This window comes from Oncorhynchus mykiss, chromosome 14, assembly GCF_057628025.1.
Source record: "Oncorhynchus mykiss isolate SJ-2025 chromosome 14, ASM5762802v1, whole genome shotgun sequence".
Lineage (NCBI taxonomy): Eukaryota > Metazoa > Chordata > Actinopteri > Salmoniformes > Salmonidae > Oncorhynchus > Oncorhynchus mykiss.
This window is the reverse complement of record NC_143035.1, coordinates 32,999,909-33,017,940: the sequence shown is the minus strand read 5'-3', so window position 1 is coordinate 33,017,940 and position 18,032 is coordinate 32,999,909. Positions and strand designations below refer to the sequence as shown.

Here is an 18,032-nt window from a genome sequence, read left to right as displayed (position 1 = left end):
ATGACATGTTTATAACCAGGTGTCGTTACCTTGAAGCAGGCCGGGTGGCAGTAGATGTTGAGGTGCTCGATGGTGATCTTGGCATCGTTGCCCACCTGCTCTCCACAGTATGTACAGGCAGACGTCATGGTAGACCTAGAGGATGGGGGAGAGGTGTTGAGCATGGGACTCAGCTCTAATCGATCAAAGCCTGTATCTACAAGTTTCCAGCCAAGGCATGACAAAATGGCATGACAAAAGGTTATTATAGTTTTGTGATTTAATATTTGTTTTTATTTCTATTAGTATATATATTTTTTTAAATAGAACATTTGGTTTAGTTACAGTTAGTGTTCAGACTTGATTTGCTCGTCTTTATTTAGTTTCAGTTTGATAAAAAAAATTCTATACTATTTCTATTCTATACTATACTATTTCTATTCTATACTATACTATTTTGTTTTAGTCAGGGCCTTGTCGTTCTGCCGCTCTCGGCGAGAGCAAAGAATACAGCCCCCGCAAAACTAGAATACACCCAGTAAGCACAATGACGTTTGAAAGACATGTAAAATAGGTATTTTCCAGACGTCGAAGTTAAGTTCAATTTAAGGTCTGAATAAAAGGTGAAAATACTTATTTTCCATAAGTTTAAAATACATGTTTTCTAGGACGTTGAAAAGGAGTCTTTTCCGGATGTTGAAAAATACGTATTTTACGGATGTTGAAATCAAGTTAATTTTTGGTTCTGAATGAAAGTTGAAAAGATGTCATTTATCGATGTCTATGTTTGGGCCAAATAAAGGCTGGTCCAGACCGGACAAAATATGAACCAAAAATAGACGTCTATGATTGGCTCAGATTTGGTCTGGACTGAACAAAAAACCAATGCCCCAAAAAATATTTCCAAAAGGCATTGGTCAGCTCGTGCTTACAGTGTTGCCTGAAACTGAATTTTATGAATGCCCATCTATATGGTAGGCACACCATTTGTAAAACATTGGCTTTATTAGTCCTGATTCCTGTGACTTATCGATTTGGCTATTCAAGCTCTGAATATCAGCTACCCAACTTCATCAGGACTTATCGTGATCCTATTGGCAGGAAACACAGAAGTATTTTCTTTTTCACTATGATCAGCTTGTCAAAAATGTATAGATACAAACGTGAAACCTCTGATCATGACAATGAAGTGAAACTCCTAGACAATAGTTGAGTGTCCCATTCCATATTGTCCATTTACCTTGACCTGTCCTGTTGTTAGGATATGTTGTTTGTTTTAACATGACAGAGCATGTTTATTTGATTGGGCGCCAGGTTGGGCTATTCGATGGGAGAAACCTGCATGATGTAAAAAGTGTCCGTCTCATTACATTTGTCATCCATTTTATCTCCAGCCTGTAGGCTACAGAAAAGGCCACATACTTTTTTCTATCATATCCTATATCTGCTACATGATTTATGTTCATTTTTTGGGACGGAACGTTGGGGGAGAACCGCAGCGATGCATCTCTCCAGCAGCACCCGGGAGAAACAGGCTGGGAATGAAAGAGATACATATGTTGCGCTCCTGCCTTTGACAAAGCGGCCACTGTTTATAACAGGGTGGCATCAGAGCTCCTTTAAAAAGCCCATATGCCACTGGTTGAGAGAAATTGTCATTGGGTATAATTATGTTTGGTTTTATGTGTTGTTGGAGGTGCATCTTGGTCAGTTTAGCTAAGGAATTGCTGCCCTCGTCAGTCCTGCCTAATGAGCAGGCCGGCTGAGGTTTTAGTGGGAGCCATGTATGTGTCACTTCCTGCCACTGGGGGCAGTAATTCATAAGATGATGGGCCAGGACCATAGACTTGGAAAGACATAACATCTATGTATCTCTGTCATGATGGTGTCTGCGAGGGCAGGGGCAGCACCATTGAGACCATCTCCACCTTGAAATAGTCAATTTTCTAACTCAAAAAGTAAAGTTAATTTGCTGATCCCACCTGATGACCCAGGGGCGCTGCCCATGCTAACACTGGCTTTTGGCCACCACGGGACTCCATACAACTCCACGACCAGGACATAGGATTGGTTAGGTTTAAATATTAACACAATCCTAATGTGACTTGGATTTAAAGGACAAACGGCTAGACTGGAGCAAGAAATATGGTGGAAGGAAAGGCTCTTGCCAATGTTTACACCAATCCAATGCTTTTTTAACTTTAGTAGTAGATGAGAGAGGAAAAAACAACAAATTAAATCATGGCACATTTGACATGATGTAATATTAAACATGTATCACTGACTAACCACTTCAAATAGGTTTAATACAAACAGCTGCAAGCAACAGCAGCAAAAACATAAGCAATACAACACTTCTTCACAAATCTATCAGTTCACAGCCAGCCTGACTGAGTGTTTCAGTTCACAGCCAGCCTGTGTGTGTATCAGTTCAAAGCCAGCCTGATTGAGTGTTTCAGTTCACAGCCAGCCTGATTGAGTGTTTCAGTTCACAGCCAGCCTGTGTGTGTATCAGTTCAAAGCCAGCCTGATTGAGTGTTTCAGTTCACAGCCAGCCTGACTGAGTGTATCAGTTCACAGTCAGCCTGACTGAGTGTATCAGTTCACAGCCAGCCTGACTGAGTGTATCAGTTCACAGCCAGCCTGATTGGGTGTATCAGTTCACAGCCAGCCTGATTGAGTGTTTCAGTTCACAGCCAGCCTGTGTGTGTATCAGTTCAAAGCCAGCCTGATTGAGTGTTTCAGTTCACAGCCAGCCTGACTGAGTGTATCAGTTCACAGTCAGCCTGACTGAGTGTATCAGTTCACAGCCAGCCTGATTGGGTGTATCAGTTCACAGCCAGCCTGATTGAGTGTTTCAGTTCACAGCCAGCCTGTGTGTGTATCAGTTCAAAGCCAGCCTGATTGAGTGTTTCAGTTCACAGCCAGCCTGACTGAGTGTATCAGTTCACAGTCAGCCTGACTGAGTGTATCAGTTCACAGCCAGCCTGATTGGGTGTATCAGTTCACAGCCAGCCTGATTGGGTGTATCAGTTCACAGCCAGCCTGACTGAGTGTATCAGTTCACAGCCAGCCTGATTGAGTGTTTCAGTTCACAGCCAGCCTGATTGAGTGTATCATTTCACAGCCAGCCTGACTGAGTGTATCAGTTCACAGCCAGCCTGATTGAGTGTTTCAGTTCACAGCCAGCCTGACTGAGTGTATCAGTTCACAGTCAGCCTGACTGAGTGTATCAGTTCACAGCCAGCCTGATTGAGTGTATCAGTTCACAGCCAGCCTGACTGAGTGTATCAGTTCACAGCCAGCCTGATTGAGTGTTTCAGTTCACAGCCAGCCTGATTGGGTGTATCAGTTCACAGCCAGCCTGATTGAGTGTATCAGTTCACAGTCAGCCTGACTGAGTGTATCAGTTCACAGCCAGCCTGATTGAGTGTATCAGTTCACAGCCAGCCTGACTGAGTGTATCAGTTCACAGCCAGCCTGATTGAGTGTTTCAGTTCACAGCCAGCCTGATTGGGTGTATCAGTTCACAGCCAGCCTGATTGAGTGTATCAGTTCACAGCCAGCCTGACTGAGTGTATCAGTTCACAGCCAGCCTGATTGAGTGTTTCAGTTCACAGCCAGCCTGATTGGGTGTATCAGTTCACAGCCAGCCTGATTGAGTGTTTCAGTTCACAGCCAGCCTGATTGGGTGTATCAGTTCACAGCCAGCCTGATTGAGTGTATCAGTTCACAGTCAGCCTGACTGAGTGTATCAGTTCACAGCCAGCCTGATTGAGTGTATCAGTTCACAGCCAGCCTGACTGAGTGTATCAGTTCACAGCCAGCCTGATTGAGTGTTTCAGTTCACAGCCAGCCTGATTGGGTGTATCAGTTCACAGCCAGCCTGATTGAGTGTATCAGTTCACAGCCAGCCTGACTGAGTGTATCAGTTCACAGCCAGCCTGATTGAGTGTTTCAGTTCACAGCCAGCCTGATTGGGTGTATCAGTTCACAGCCAGCCTGATTGAGTGTATCAGTTCACAGTCAGCCTGACTGAGTGTATCAGTTCACAGCCAGCCTGATTGAGTGTATCAGTTCACAGCCAGCCTGATTGAGTGTTTCAGTTCACAGCCAGCCTGATTGGGTGTATCAGTTCACAGCCAGCCTGATTGAGTGTATCAGTTCACAGCCAGACTGATTGAGTGTTTCAGTTCACAGCCAGCCTGATTGAGTGTATCAGTTCACAGCCAGCCTGATTGAGTGTTTCAGTTCACAGCTAGCCTGATTGAGTGTATCAGTTCACAGCCAGCCTGTGTGTGTATCAGTTCACAGCCAGTCTGTGTGTGTATCAGTTCAAAGCCAGCCTGATTGAGTGTTTCAGTTCACAGCCAGCCTGATTGAGTGTATCAGTTCACAGCCAGCCTGATTGAGTGTATCAGTTCACAGCCAGCCTGTGTGTGTATCAGTTCACAGCCAGCCTGATTGAGTGTTTCAGTTCACAGCCAGCCTGATTGAATGTATCAGTTCACAGCCAGCCTGATTGAGTGTTTCAGTTCACAGCCAGCCTGATTGAGTGTATCAGTTCACAGCCAGCCTGATTGAGTGTATCAGTTCACAGCCAGCCTGATTGAGTGTATCAGTTCACAGCCAGCCTGATTGAGTGTATCAGTTCACAGCCAGCCTGATTGAGTGGGTGTTTTATTTTTTTCTTATTTTCAACCAAACAAGATGTTCTGGTTTAGAAAGCTTGGAATGCAGGGGCAGAAACCAGATCCAGTCCCACAGGGCACAGCTTTGGATAAACAAACACTTGCCTCTGTAAACATGCCCTCCTTTACCTCTTCCAGGTATTTCCACACCTCACACTTAAGGCCCTGCCAGGTTGATCCTCCGGCTGGACAGTGACCCCAGACACAGTCTTCGATGCGAGGAAGCTATTGTTCTGATGCACTGTGGTCGAGATGCTTGCTGAATTCATCGTGTTGGGATCTTACTGGGGTCCTGCTGCTCCACGGCTGTACTCTCTGATTTCCTGAAGTACAAAAGACTCTGCTTCCCTCATCAGCGGCTTCATCTCTGTTGGGTGAAGTGCCAGAGACACTCCTGGGTCCATCAGGCAAGCTGCTGCAGGGGTTGGATTGAAGTTGGCTGCCAGAGGACTCAGTATGCATGTGAGGTGCTCACGCAGTGACTTCAGGAGGACCAGTGCCAACTGTTTTGCAACAGTAGTGACTGCAAGTGTGCCTCAAGGTTGAGGAGACACGACGCCACATCAGACAGCGTCTGGCTGTCAGTTTGAAGTTGGTCGGTGTGGACGGCTCCAGCAACTTCACAAGCTGCTCTAGCTTGGCCCAGTCACGCTCCGTGCTCGCCCTCTGACTTCATCCCTGTTAGCTAGTGATAGTGATGCACAAGCTGCTCTAGCTTGGCCCAGTCGCGCTCCGTGCTCGCCCTCTGACTTCATCCCTGTTAGTGATGCACAAGCTGCTCTAGCTTGGCCCAGTCACGCTCCGTGCTCGCCCTCTGACTTCATCCCTGTTAGCTAGGGATAGTGATGCACAAGCTAGGCCTATTTGAAACATCGTCATCTACCGGAAGCTTTTGCTTGCAAGATTCAGAAGCTCGGAAAACCCATTAGGAAAAAAAGCTTGAAAACCCCATTTGATTTTTGCACAAGGTTAAGATGAAAACAACTAAAACAAAACATAATTTGATGGTTTTTATTTAATTTTTGCAGTCAAAGATTGTTTATTTTTCGTTAAAATGTTTGACCCCACTCCACCCAGCTAACCTTGTAGCTTCCTTCTGCCGTGTTGATTACACCTATCTGGGTTCCTTCAGATTTAAACAACAAGGGCCTATGGGTTGTTTTCAAACTGGGGCTTGGACAAAGTATTGTTACCTGGTGTAAGAGGAGGGGCTACTGTAGGAATGGCTGGTAGAACTGGACGTTACATAGTCAGGATCGTTGTCTCTAGTGTTGTGCTTGGTTAGATCTGTAACGTCCACATACTCCTTCAGGTACACAAAACACCTGAGGGAGGAGAGAGAGGCAATGAGAGAGAGAGGCAATGAAAGAGAGAGAGAGAGAGAGAGAGAGAGAGAGGGAGGGAATGAGAGAGAGAGAGAGAGAGAGAGAGGCAATGAGAGAGAGGGGGAATGAGAGAGAGGGGGAATGAGAGAGAGAGAGAGAGAGAGAGAGAGAGAGGGAGGGAATGAGAGAGAGAGAGAGGCAATGAGAGAGAGGGGGAATGAGAGAGAGAGGGAATGAGAGAGAGAGGCAATGAAAGGGAGAGAGGGAATGAGAGAGAGAGAGAGAGAGAGAGGAAGGGAATGAGAGAGAGAGAGAGAGAGAGGCAATGAGAGAGAGGGGGAATGACAGAGAGAGGGAATGAGAGAGAGAGAGAGGGAGGGAATGAGAGAGAGAGAGAGAGAGAGAGAGAGAGAGAGAGAGGGGGGGGGAATGAGAGAGAGAGAGAGAGAGAGAGAGAGAGAGAGGGAGGGAGAGAGAGAGAGAGAGAGGGAGGGAATGAGAGAGAGAGAGAGAGAGAGAGAGAGAGAGGCAATGATAGAGAGGGGGAATGAGAGAGAGAGGGAATGAGAGAGAGAGGGAATGAGAGAGAGAGAGAGATAGAGAGAGATAGAGAGAGAGAGAGAGAGAGAGAGAGAGGGAATGAGAGAGAGAGAGAGAGAGAGAGAGAGCGAGAGGAATGAGAGAGAGAGGCAATGAAAGAGAGCGTCAATGAAAGAGAGAGAGGTAATGAGAGAGAGAGAGGTAATGACAGAGAGAGAGGCAATGAAAGAGAGAGAGAGGCAATGAAAGAGAGAGAGAGGCAATGAAAGAGAGAGAGGCAATGAAAGAGAGAGAGGCAATGAAAGAGAGAGAGGCAATGAAAGAGAGAGAGAGGCAATGAAAGAGAAAGAGGCAATGAAAGAGAGAGAGGGGTAATGAAAGAGAGAGGGAATGCAAGAGAGAGAGAGGCAATGAAAGAGAGAGAGGCAATGAAAGAGAGAGAGAGGGAATGCAAGAGAGAGAGACAATGAAAGAGAGAGAGAGGTAATGAAAGAGAGAGGAGCGGTAGAGGGTCGAGAGAGACTTAATTTATTGTAACCATCACAAATAGTACCCATCACATAGTAACCATCACATGATAGTACCCATCACATAGTAACCATCACTACTAGGCTAATGGTTATAACTAACTGTACTTCCAATCCTTCTCATGATTCACTCACTTCTTGGACTTGGTGTCTGGTGACTTGGGTCTCTGGTTGGCAGAACTGTCCAAGGTCCTGGAGTAGGAGCTAGAACTAGAGGAAATAATACTGTATATCAGAGTGTGTCGTTAAGGGGTGAAATACAACATAGCAGAGAAATAGAATGGGACAGAAAAATACAGGATAGACTATACTGGTATGTCTATGAGTAGTACGAGAGAGGATTGATACAGAGGACAGCCTAGTCCTCTGTATCAATCCTCTCTGGTACTACTCATAGACATACCAGTATAGCCTGTCATCTGTATACTGGTATGTCTATGAGTAAATCCAGAGAGGCTTGATACAGAAGACAGGCTATACTGGTATGACTGTCAGTAGTACCAGATAGGCTTGCTATGACCGTCACAGTTTCTCCTGATTAACCTGGATGTACTATGACCCTCACAGTTTCTCCTGATTAACCTGGATGTACTATGACCCTCACAGCTTCTCCTGATTAACCTGGATGTACTATGACCCTCACAGTTTCTCCTGATTAACCTGGATGTACTATGACCCTCACAGTTTCTCCTGGTTAACCTGGATGTACTATGACTCTCACCGTTTCTCCTGATTAACCTGGATGTACTATGACCCTCACAGTTTCTCCTGATTAACCTGGATGTACTATGACCCTCACAGTTTCTCCTGATTAACCTGGATGTACTATGACCCTCACAGTTTCTCCTGGTTAACCTGGATGCACTATAACCCTCACAGTTTCTCCTGGTTAACCTGGATGTACTATGACCCTCACAGTGTCTCCTGGATATACCTTTAGTACCCCCAATATCACGTATTTCGATTTCCTATCTTACTACCAATATATTCCTTATTATTGTAGCGTCCCTAACTTACTTATATCCAACATGCATTAGGTTTCCTTGCCACAGCAGCATAGAGAATGTTGTAAAGATTTTAGATTACAGCAGACAACGGGAAGATGTGCTATCACAGGCATGAGGGAAACATTTAACATGAGATATTAACATGTTGCTGTGTTAGACACACTCACCGGTCCATTGAAGGCTCTGGGTCTCTGCGATGGAGAGACAGTAATATCAGTCAGAGCATCCATTTCTAGAGAATGTCTTTCAATAGCCAACACGCGTCTTCACACTGGGCACAAACATCTATTCCACGTTGGTTCAACGTCATTTCATTACAATTACGTGGAAACAACATTGATTCAACCAGTGTGTTCCCAGTGGGTTCTCATCTAAATGTTCTCTAACGTGTTCCTTCTTCTTCTAACCTGTCACTTCTTCTTCTTCCAACTTGTCACTTCTTCTTCTTCCAACTTGTCACTTCTTCTTCTTCCAACTTGTCACTTCTTCTTCTAACTTGTCACTTCTTCTTCTAACTTGTCACTTCTTCTTCTTCTAACTTGTCACTACTTCTTCTAATTTGTCACTTCTTCTTCTTCTAATTTGTCACTTCTTCTAATTTGTCACCTCTTCTTCTAATTTGTCACTTCTTCTTCTTCTAATTTGTCACTTCTTCTAACTTGTCACTTCTTCTAACTTGTCACTTCTTCTAACTTGTCACTTCTTCTTCTAACTTGTCACTTCTTCTAACTTGTCACTTCTTCTTCTTCTAACTTGTCACTTCTTCTTCTTCTAACTTGTCACTTCTTCTTCTTCTAACTTGTCACTTCTTCTTCTTCTAACTTGTCACTTCTTCTAACTTGTCACTTCTTCTAACTTGTCACTTCTTCTTCTTCTAACCTGTCACTTCTTCCTCTTCTAACTTGGGGATTATGTTTCTCTAGCTGCTTTACTGGTTAAGAAAGGTGTGGTCTGAAACTTCTTCACTATAGTGTTACCTTCTCTGACCGACCTCTCCTCTGACCGACCTCTCCTCTGACCGACCTCTCCTCTGACCGACCTCTCCTCTGACCGACATCTCCTCTGACCGACCTCTCCTCTGACCGACCTCTCCTCTCCTCCATTTTAGTCATACTGCATCTCTCAGTTAACCATTACCTACCTCACTCACTCTTTCATCTCTCTCTCATTCTCTGTCTCTCTCTCATTCTCAGTCTCTCTCTCATTCTCAGTCTCTCTCTGGTATTTTCCCCTCTCTCTCCTTCCTCTCTCTCTCTGACATGCTTCTAACATTATGTTAGTCAATGATTAAAGACATTGTGTTGTAATATAAAGACGTCAATATGACTAAATAGTCCTATAGAGGTTGTAATATAATATAGGTACATACCTGTCCTCCTTCTCTTTATAGACAGTTGGTGCACTCCATCTATCCCACGGTGAATCACTGTCAGATGACCTACAACACACACACACCATTAAGACATCATATATACAAGTGTAATCCAAAACGGAAAATAATTTACAAGCACAATGTCTCTCAGTAGACCGGTACAGTATATATAACAGGTGGTCTCTCTCAGTAGACAGGTACAGTATAGTATATCTAACAGGTGGTCTCTCTCAGTAGACCGGTACAGTATATCTAACAGGTGGTCTCTCTCAGTAGACAGGTACAGTATATCTAACAGGTGGTCTCTCTCAGTAGACAGGTACAGTATATCTAACAGGTGGTCTCTCTATGTAGACAGGTACAGTATATCTAATAGGTGTTCTCTCTCAGTAGATGGGTACAGTATATCTAACAGGTGTTCTCTCTCAGTAGACAGGTACAGTATATCTAACAGGTGGTCTCTCTCAGTAGACAGGTACAGTATAGTATATCTAACAGGTGGTCTCTCTCAGTAGACCGGTACAGTATATATAACAGGTGTTCTCTCTCTCAGTAGACAGGTACAGTATATCTAACAGGTGGTCTCTCTTAGTAGACCAGTACAGTATATCTAACAGGTGGTCTCTCTTAGTAGACCAGTACAGTATATCTAACAGGTGGTCTCTCTAAGTAGACAGGTACAGTATATCTAACAGGTGTTCTCTCTCAGTAGACAGGTACAGTATATCTAACAGGTGGTCTCTCTCAGTAGACAGGTACAGTATATCTAACAGGTGGTCTCTCTCAGTAGACAGGTACAATATATCTAACAGGTGGTCTCTCTCAGTAGACAGGTACAGTATATCTAACAGGTGGTCTCTCTCAGTAGACAGGAACAGTATATCTCACCTGGAGTCAGTACTAGGGGTCGAACTGTCAGGGGACACTACCTCTGTCGAGACAATATCTCTGTTGAAATAATATCATTATATGTTACTGTTATAATTGAACACAATGAAGTAGTAGTAGTAGTAGTAGTAGTAGTAGTGGTAGTAGTGGTAGTAGTAGTAGTAGTAGTAGTAGTAGTAGTAGTAGTGGTAGTAGTGGTGGTAGTAGTAGTAGTAGATTTAGTAGTAGTAGTAGTAGTGGTAGTAGTAGCAGTAGTAGATTTAGTAGTGGCAGGTGGTAGTAGTAGCAGGTAGTAGGAGTTGTAATAATAATAGTAGTAGATTTAGTAGTGGCAGGTGGTAGTAGTAGCAGTAGTAGCAGTAGTAGCAGTAGTAGTAGATTTAGTAGTGGCAGGTAGTAGTATTAGTAGTAGTAGTAGATTTAGTAGTAGCAGGTAGTAGTAGTAGTAGATTTAGTAGTGGCAGGTAGTAGTATTAGTAGTAGTAGTAGATTTAGTAGTAGCAGTAGTAGATTTAGTAGTGGCAGGTAGTAGTATTAGTAGTAGTAGTAGATTTAGTAGTAGCAGGTAGTAGTAGTAGTAGTAGTAGTAGATTTAGTAGTGGCAGGTAGTAGTAGTAGTAGTAGTAGTAGATTTAGTAGTGGCAGGTAGTAGTAGTAGTAGATTTAGTAGTGGCAGGTAGTAGTGGTAGTAGATTTAGTAGTAGCAGGTAGTAGTAGTAGTAGTAGATTTAGTAGTAGTAGTAGTAGTAGATTTAGTAGTGACAGGTAGTAGTAGTAGTAGTAGATTTAGTCGTGGCAGGTAGTAGTAGTAGTAGTAGTAGATTTAGTAGTGGCAGGTAGTAGTAGTAGTAGATTTAGTAGTGGCAGGTAGTATTAGTAGATTTAGTAGTGGCAGGTAGTATTAGTAGATTTAGTAGTGGCAGGTAGTGGTAGTAGTAGTAGTGGTAGTAGATTTAGTAGTAGTAGTAGTAGTAGTAGTAGTAGATTTAGTCGTGACAGGTAGTATTAGTAGTAGATTTAGTAGTGACAGGTAGTATTAGTAGATTTAGAAGTGACAGGTAGTATTAGTAGATTTAGTAGTGGTAGGTAGTATTAGTAGATTTAGTAGTGGCAGGTAGTATTAGTATTAGTAGATTTAGTAGTGGCAGGTAGTATTAGTATTAGTAGTAGATTTAGTAGTGGCAGGTAGTATTAGTAGTAGTAGTAGATTTAGTAGTGGCAGGTAGTATTAGTAGTAGTAGTAGATTTAGTAGTGGCAGGTAGTATTAGTAGTAGTAGTAGATTTAGTAGTGGCAAGTAGTATTAGTAGTAGTAGTAGATTTAGTAGTGGCAGGTAGTAGTAGTAGTAGTAGTAGCATTAGTAGTAGATTAAGTAGTGGCAGGTAGTAGTAGTAATAGTAGTAGAAGTAGTAGATTTAGTAGTGGCAGGTAGTAGTAGTAGTAGTAGTAGTAGATTTAGTAGTAGCAGTAGTAGATTTAGTAGTGGCAGGTAGTAGTATTAGTAGTAGTAGTAGATTTAGTAGTAGCAGGTAGTAGTAGTAGTAGTAGTAGTAGATTTAGTAGTGGCAGGTAGTAGTAGTAGTAGTAGTAGTAGATTTAGTAGTGGCAGGTAGTAGTAGTAGTAGATTTAGTAGTGGCAGGTAGTAGTGGTAGTAGATTTAGTAGTAGCAGGTAGTAGTAGTAGTAGTAGATTTAGTAGTAGTAGTAGTAGTAGATTTAGTAGTGACAGGTAGTAGTAGTAGTAGTAGATTTAGTCGTGGCAGGTAGTAGTAGTAGTAGTAGTAGATTTAGTAGTGGCAGGTAGTAGTAGTAGTAGATTTAGTAGTGGCAGGTAGTATTAGTAGATTTAGTAGTGGCAGGTAGTATTAGTAGATTTAGTAGTGGCAGGTAGTGGTAGTAGTAGTAGTGGTAGTAGATTTAGTAGTAGTAGTAGTAGTAGTAGTAGTAGATTTAGTCGTGACAGGTAGTATTAGTAGTAGATTTAGTAGTGACAGGTAGTATTAGTAGATTTAGAAGTGACAGGTAGTATTAGTAGATTTAGTAGTGGTAGGTAGTATTAGTAGATTTAGTAGTGGCAGGTAGTATTAGTATTAGTAGATTTAGTAGTGGCAGGTAGTATTAGTATTAGTAGTAGATTTAGTAGTGGCAGGTAGTATTAGTAGTAGTAGTAGATTTAGTAGTGGCAGGTAGTATTAGTAGTAGTAGTAGATTTAGTAGTGGCAGGTAGTATTAGTAGTAGTAGTAGATTTAGTAGTGGCAAGTAGTATTAGTAGTAGTAGTAGATTTAGTAGTGGCAGGTAGTAGTAGTAGTAGTAGTAGCATTAGTAGTAGATTAAGTAGTGGCAGGTAGTAGTAGTAATAGTAGTAGAAGTAGTAGATTTAGTAGTGGCAGGTAGTAGTAGTAGTAGTAGTAGTATTAGTAGTAGATTTAGTAGTGGCAGGTAGTAGTAGTAATAGTAGTAGAAGTAGTAGATTTAGTAGTGGCAGGTAGTAGTAGTAGTAGTAGTAGATTTAGTAGTGGCAGGTAGTAGTAGTAATAGTAGTAGAAGTAGTAGATTTAGTAGTGGCAGGTAGTAGTAGTAGTAGTAGTAGTAGATTTAGTAGTGGCAGGTAGTAGTAGTAATAGTATTAGTAGTAGATTTAGTAGTGGCAGGTAGTAGAAGTAGTAGATTTAGTAGTGACAGGTAGTAGTAGTAGTAGTAGTAGTATTAGTAGTGGCAGGTAGTAGTAGTAATAGTAGTAGAAGTAGTAGATTTAGTAGTGGCAGGTAGTAGTAATAGTAGTAGTAGTAGTAGATTTAGTCGTGACAGGTAGTATTAGTAGTAGATTTAGTAGTGGCAGGTAGTAGTAGTAATAGTAGTAGTAATAGAAGTAGATTTAGTAGTGACTGCATGGTGAGATTGCATGGTGAGATTGCATTAGTAGTGGCAGGTAGTAGTAGTAGTAGTAGTAGTAGATTTAGTAGTGGCAGGTAGTAGTAGTAGTAGATTTAGCAGTGACAGGTAGTGGCAGGTAGTATTAGTAGTGGCAGGTAGTATTAGTAGTAGTAGATTTAGTAGTGACAGGTAGTATTAGTAGTAGTAGATTTAGTAGTGACAGGTAGTAGTAGTAGATTTAGTAGTGCCAGGTAGTAGTAGATTTAGTAGTGACAGGTAGTAGTAGTATTAGTAGATTTAGTAGTGGCAGGTAGTCGAGGTAAGAGGCTAGCTGGAGAGGGTAGAGGCTAGCGGGAGAGGGTAGAGACTAGCGGGAGAGGGTAGAGGCTAGGTTGGAGAAGGTAGAGGCTAGCGGGAGAGGGTAGAGGCTAGCGGGAGAGGGTAGAGGCTAGCGTGGAGAGGGTAGAGGCTAGCGGGAGAGGTTAGAGGCTAGGGGGAGAGACTGAGCATGAGGGAGAGACAACCAGAGACACAGTTGGTCAGTAAGTTTCCCCCTAACCACTGGCCTATCAGAACTACAGACACAGTTGGTCAGTAAGTTTCCCCCTAACCACTGGCCTATCAGAACTACAGACACAGTTGGTCAGTAAGTTTCCCCCTAACCACTGGCCTATCAGAACTACAGACACAGTTGGTCAGTAAGTTTCCGCCTAACCACTGGCCTATCAGAACTACAGACACAGTTGGTCAGTAAGTTTCCCCCTAACCACTGGCCTATCAGAACTACAGACACAGTTGGTCAGTAAGTTTCCGCCTAACCACTGGCCTATCAGAACTACAGACACAGTTGGTCAGTAAGTTTCCCCCTAACCACTGGCCTATCAGAACTACAGACACAGTTGGTCAGTAAGTTTCCGCCTAACCACTGGCCTATCAGAACTACAGACACAGTTGGTCAGTAAGTTTCCCCCTAACCACTGGCCTATCAGAACTACAGACACAGTTGGTCAGTAAGTTTCCCCCTAACCACTGGCCTATCAGAACTACAGACACAGTTGGTCAGTAAGTTTCCGCCTAACCACTGGCCTATCAGAACCAGAGACACAGTTGGTCAGTAAGTTTCCCCCTAACCACTGGCCTATCAGAACTACAGACACAGTTGGTCAGTAAGTTTCCGCCTAACCACTGGCCTATCAGAACTACAGACACAGTTGGTCAGTAAGTTTCCCCCTAACCACTAGCCTATCAGAACCAGAGACACAGTTGGTCAGTAAGTTTCCCCCTAACCACTGGCCTATCAGAACTACAGACACAGTTGGTCAGTAAGTTTCCGCCTAACCACTGGCCTATCAGAACTACAGACACAGTTGGTCAGTAAGTTTCCCCCTAACCACTGGCCTATCAGAACTACAGACACAGTTGGTCAGTAAGTTTCCCCCTAACCACTGGCCTATCAGAACTACAGACACAGTTGGTCAGTAAGTTTCCCCCTAACCACTGGCCTATCAGAACTACAGACACAGTTGGTCAGTAAGTTTCCGCCTAACCACTGGCCTATCAGAACTACAGACACAGTTGGTCAGTAAGTTTCCGCCTAACCACTGGCCTATCAGAACTACAGACACAGTTGGTCAGTAAGTTTCCGCCTAACCACTGGCCTATCAGAACTACAGACACAGTTGGTCAGTAAGTTTCCCCCTAACCACTGGCCTATCAGAACTACAGACACAGTTGGTCAGTAAGTTTCCCCCTAACCACTGGCCTATCAGAACCAAAGACACAGTTGGTCAGTAAGTTTCCGCCTAACCACTGGCCTATCAGAACTACAGACACAGTTGGTCAGTAAGTTTCCGCCTAACCACTGGCCTATCAGAACTACAGACACAGTTGGTCAGTAAGTTTCCCCCTAACCACTGGCCTATCAGAACTACAGACACAGTTGGTCAGTAAGTTTCCCCCTAACCACTGGCCTATCAGAACCAAAGACACAGTTGGTCAGTAAGTTTCCGCCTAACCACTGGCCTATCAGAACTACAGACACAGTTGGTCAGTAAGTTTCCGCCTAACCACTGGCCTATCAGAACTACAGACACAGTTGGTCAGTAAGTTTCCCCCTAACCACTAGCCTATCAGAACCAGAGACACAGTTGGTCAGTAAGTTTCCCCCTAACCACTGGCCTATCAGAACTACAGACACAGTTGGTCAGTAAGTTTCTCCCTAACCCCTAGCCTATCAGAACTACAGACACAGTTGGTCAGTAAGTTTCCGCCTAACCACTGGCCTATCAGAACTACAGACACAGTTGGTCAGTAAGTTTCCGCCTAACCACTGGCCTATCAGAACTACAGACACAGTTGGTCAGTAAGTTTCCCCCTAACCACTGGCCTATCAGAACTACAGACACAGTTGGTCAGTAAGTTTCCGCCTAACCACTGGCCTATCAGAACTACAGACACAGTTGGTCAGTAAGTTTCCCCCTAACCACTGGCCTATCAGAACTACAGACACAGTTGGTCAGTAAGTTTCCGCCTAACCACTGGCCTATCAGAACTACAGACACAGTTGGTCAGTAAGTTTCCCCCTAACCACTGGCCTATCAGAACTACAGACACAGTTGGTCAGTAAGTTTCCGCTTAACCACTGGCCTATCAGAACTACAGACACAGTTGGTCAGTAAGTTTCCGCCTAACCACTGGCCTATCAGAACTACAGACACAGTTGGTCAGTAAGTTTTCCCCTAACCCCTGGTCCATCAGAACCAGAGACACAGTTGGTCAGTAAGTTTCCCCCTAACCCCTGGTCCATCAGAACCAGAGACACAGTTGGTCAGTAAGTTTCCCCCTAACCACTGGCCTATCAGAACCAAAGACACAGTTGGTCAGTAAGTTTCCGCCTAACCCCTGGCCTATCAGAACTACAGACACAGTTGGTCAGTAAGTTTCCGCCTAACCCCTGGCCTATCAGAACTACAGACACAGTTGGTCAGTAAGTTTCCCCCTAACCACTGGCCTATCAGAACTACAGACACAGTTGGTCAGTAAGTTTCCCCCTAACCACTGGCCTATCAGAACTACAGACACAGTTGGTCAGTAAGTTTCCCCCTAACCACTGGCCTATCAGAACTACAGACACAGTTGGTCAGTAAGTTTCCCCCTAACCCCTGGTCCATCAGAACCAGAGACACAGTTGCACTGTGATGTATGGAGGAATGATTTAGTGTCTTATATAAGGGGTCTCCTCTCTTCCCACCTGTCTGATCCACTGAGAAGCTCCTGACTCCTAGATCCTAGGCTGGGAGGGATGGGCTTTACCAACTCCTCTTCTAGACTACACAGAGGAGAGGAGAGTCAAAATATAATATAATTACAAGGCTTATAGTGTGACATGATACATTGTTGTATTAAATAAAACTGTTAATGTTGGAACAAACCCGTTAGTGAGAAAGAAGAGATCATCAACCATGAGCTGAGGGATCGGCTCACCATGCAATCTGCAGACAAGACAGAGAGAACTTGAATAGAAGAGCACAACGGTTTACATCTAACTGACTGTTATAGCAGCGGCTAACAGACTATTATAACAGCTAACAGACTGTTATAGCAGCTAACAGACTGTTATAGCAGCTAACAGACTTATAGTAGCAACTAACAGACTATTATAACAGCTAACAGACTGTTATAGCAGCTAACAGACTGTTATAGCAGCTAACAGACTGTTATAGCAGCTAACAGACTTATAGTAGCAACTAACAGACTATTATAACAGCTAACAGACTGTTATAGCAGCTAACAGACTTATAGTAGCAACTAACAGACTATTATAACAGCTAACAGACTATTATAGCAGCTAACAGACTATTATAACAGCTAACAGACTATTATAACAGATAACAGACTATTATAACAGCTAACAGACTGTTATAGCAGCTAATAGACTGTTATAGCAGCTAACAGACTGTTATAGTAGCAACTAACAGACTATTATAGCAGCTAACAGACTATTATAGCAGCTAACAGACTATTATAACAGATAACAGACTATTATAACAGCTAACAGACTATTATAACAGCTAACAGACTGTTATAGCAGCTAACAGACTATTATAACAGCTAACAGACTATTATAGCAGCACCTGGCTAGCAATCATGCACACACTGCACAACACCTGTGTAAAAACCACATTTAATTCTGTATCAAAAGTTGTTTGATCACTTCCTCTTTTGGTTCTATTTAAGGTACTTCACCAGCAGGATTGTGTTTTAATATTCACTGAGTATTGAACACCTGCTCTTTACATGACAGACTGACCAGGGGCATCCAGCTGAAAGCTATGATCCTTATTGATGTTACTTGTTAAATCCACTTCAATCCGTGTAGATGAAGGGGAGGAGACGGGTAAAATAAGGATTTTTAAGTCTTCAGACAATTGAGACATGGTTTGTGTATGTGCCATTCAGAGGGCGAATGGGCAAGACACAATATTTAAATGCCTTTGAACGGAGTATGGTAGTAAATGCCAGGTTCCACCAGTTTGTGTCGAGTACTGCAACACTGCTGGGTTTTTCCACACTTAACAGTTTCACACGTGATTCAAGAATGGTTCACCACCCAAAGGACATCCAGCCAACTTGACACAACTGTGGGAAGCATTGGAGTCAACATGGGGCAGCATCCTTGTGGAACGCTTTCAACACCTTGTATTGCCCATAGCCCCAATGAATTGAGGCTGTTCTGAGGGGGGTGCAACTCGTTATTAGGAAAGTGTTCCTAATGTTTTGTTCACTCAGTGTAGAAGTACAGAATGACCGTTGACACCAGGGGTGTAT

At 43.3% G+C, this 18,032-nt stretch overlaps 1 protein-coding gene across 1 annotated transcript in view; it reads right to left on the bottom strand.

Moving 5' to 3' along the window:
* LOC110487783 (uncharacterized) overlaps positions 1-18,032 on the bottom strand; it is a 34,078-nt gene that overhangs the window by 1,281 nt on the left and 14,765 nt on the right. The window contains exons 11-16 of the mRNA XM_090198806.1: positions 16,637-16,696; positions 16,456-16,533; positions 9,439-9,507; positions 7,198-7,272; positions 5,864-5,995; positions 30-135 (exon numbers count right to left, since the gene is read on the bottom strand). Coding sequence (XP_090054932.1) covers positions 30-135; positions 5,864-5,995; positions 7,198-7,272; positions 9,439-9,507; positions 16,456-16,533; positions 16,637-16,696 — 520 coding nt within the window. The remainder of the gene's footprint in view (positions 1-29; positions 136-5,863; positions 5,996-7,197; positions 7,273-9,438; positions 9,508-16,455; positions 16,534-16,636; positions 16,697-18,032) is intronic.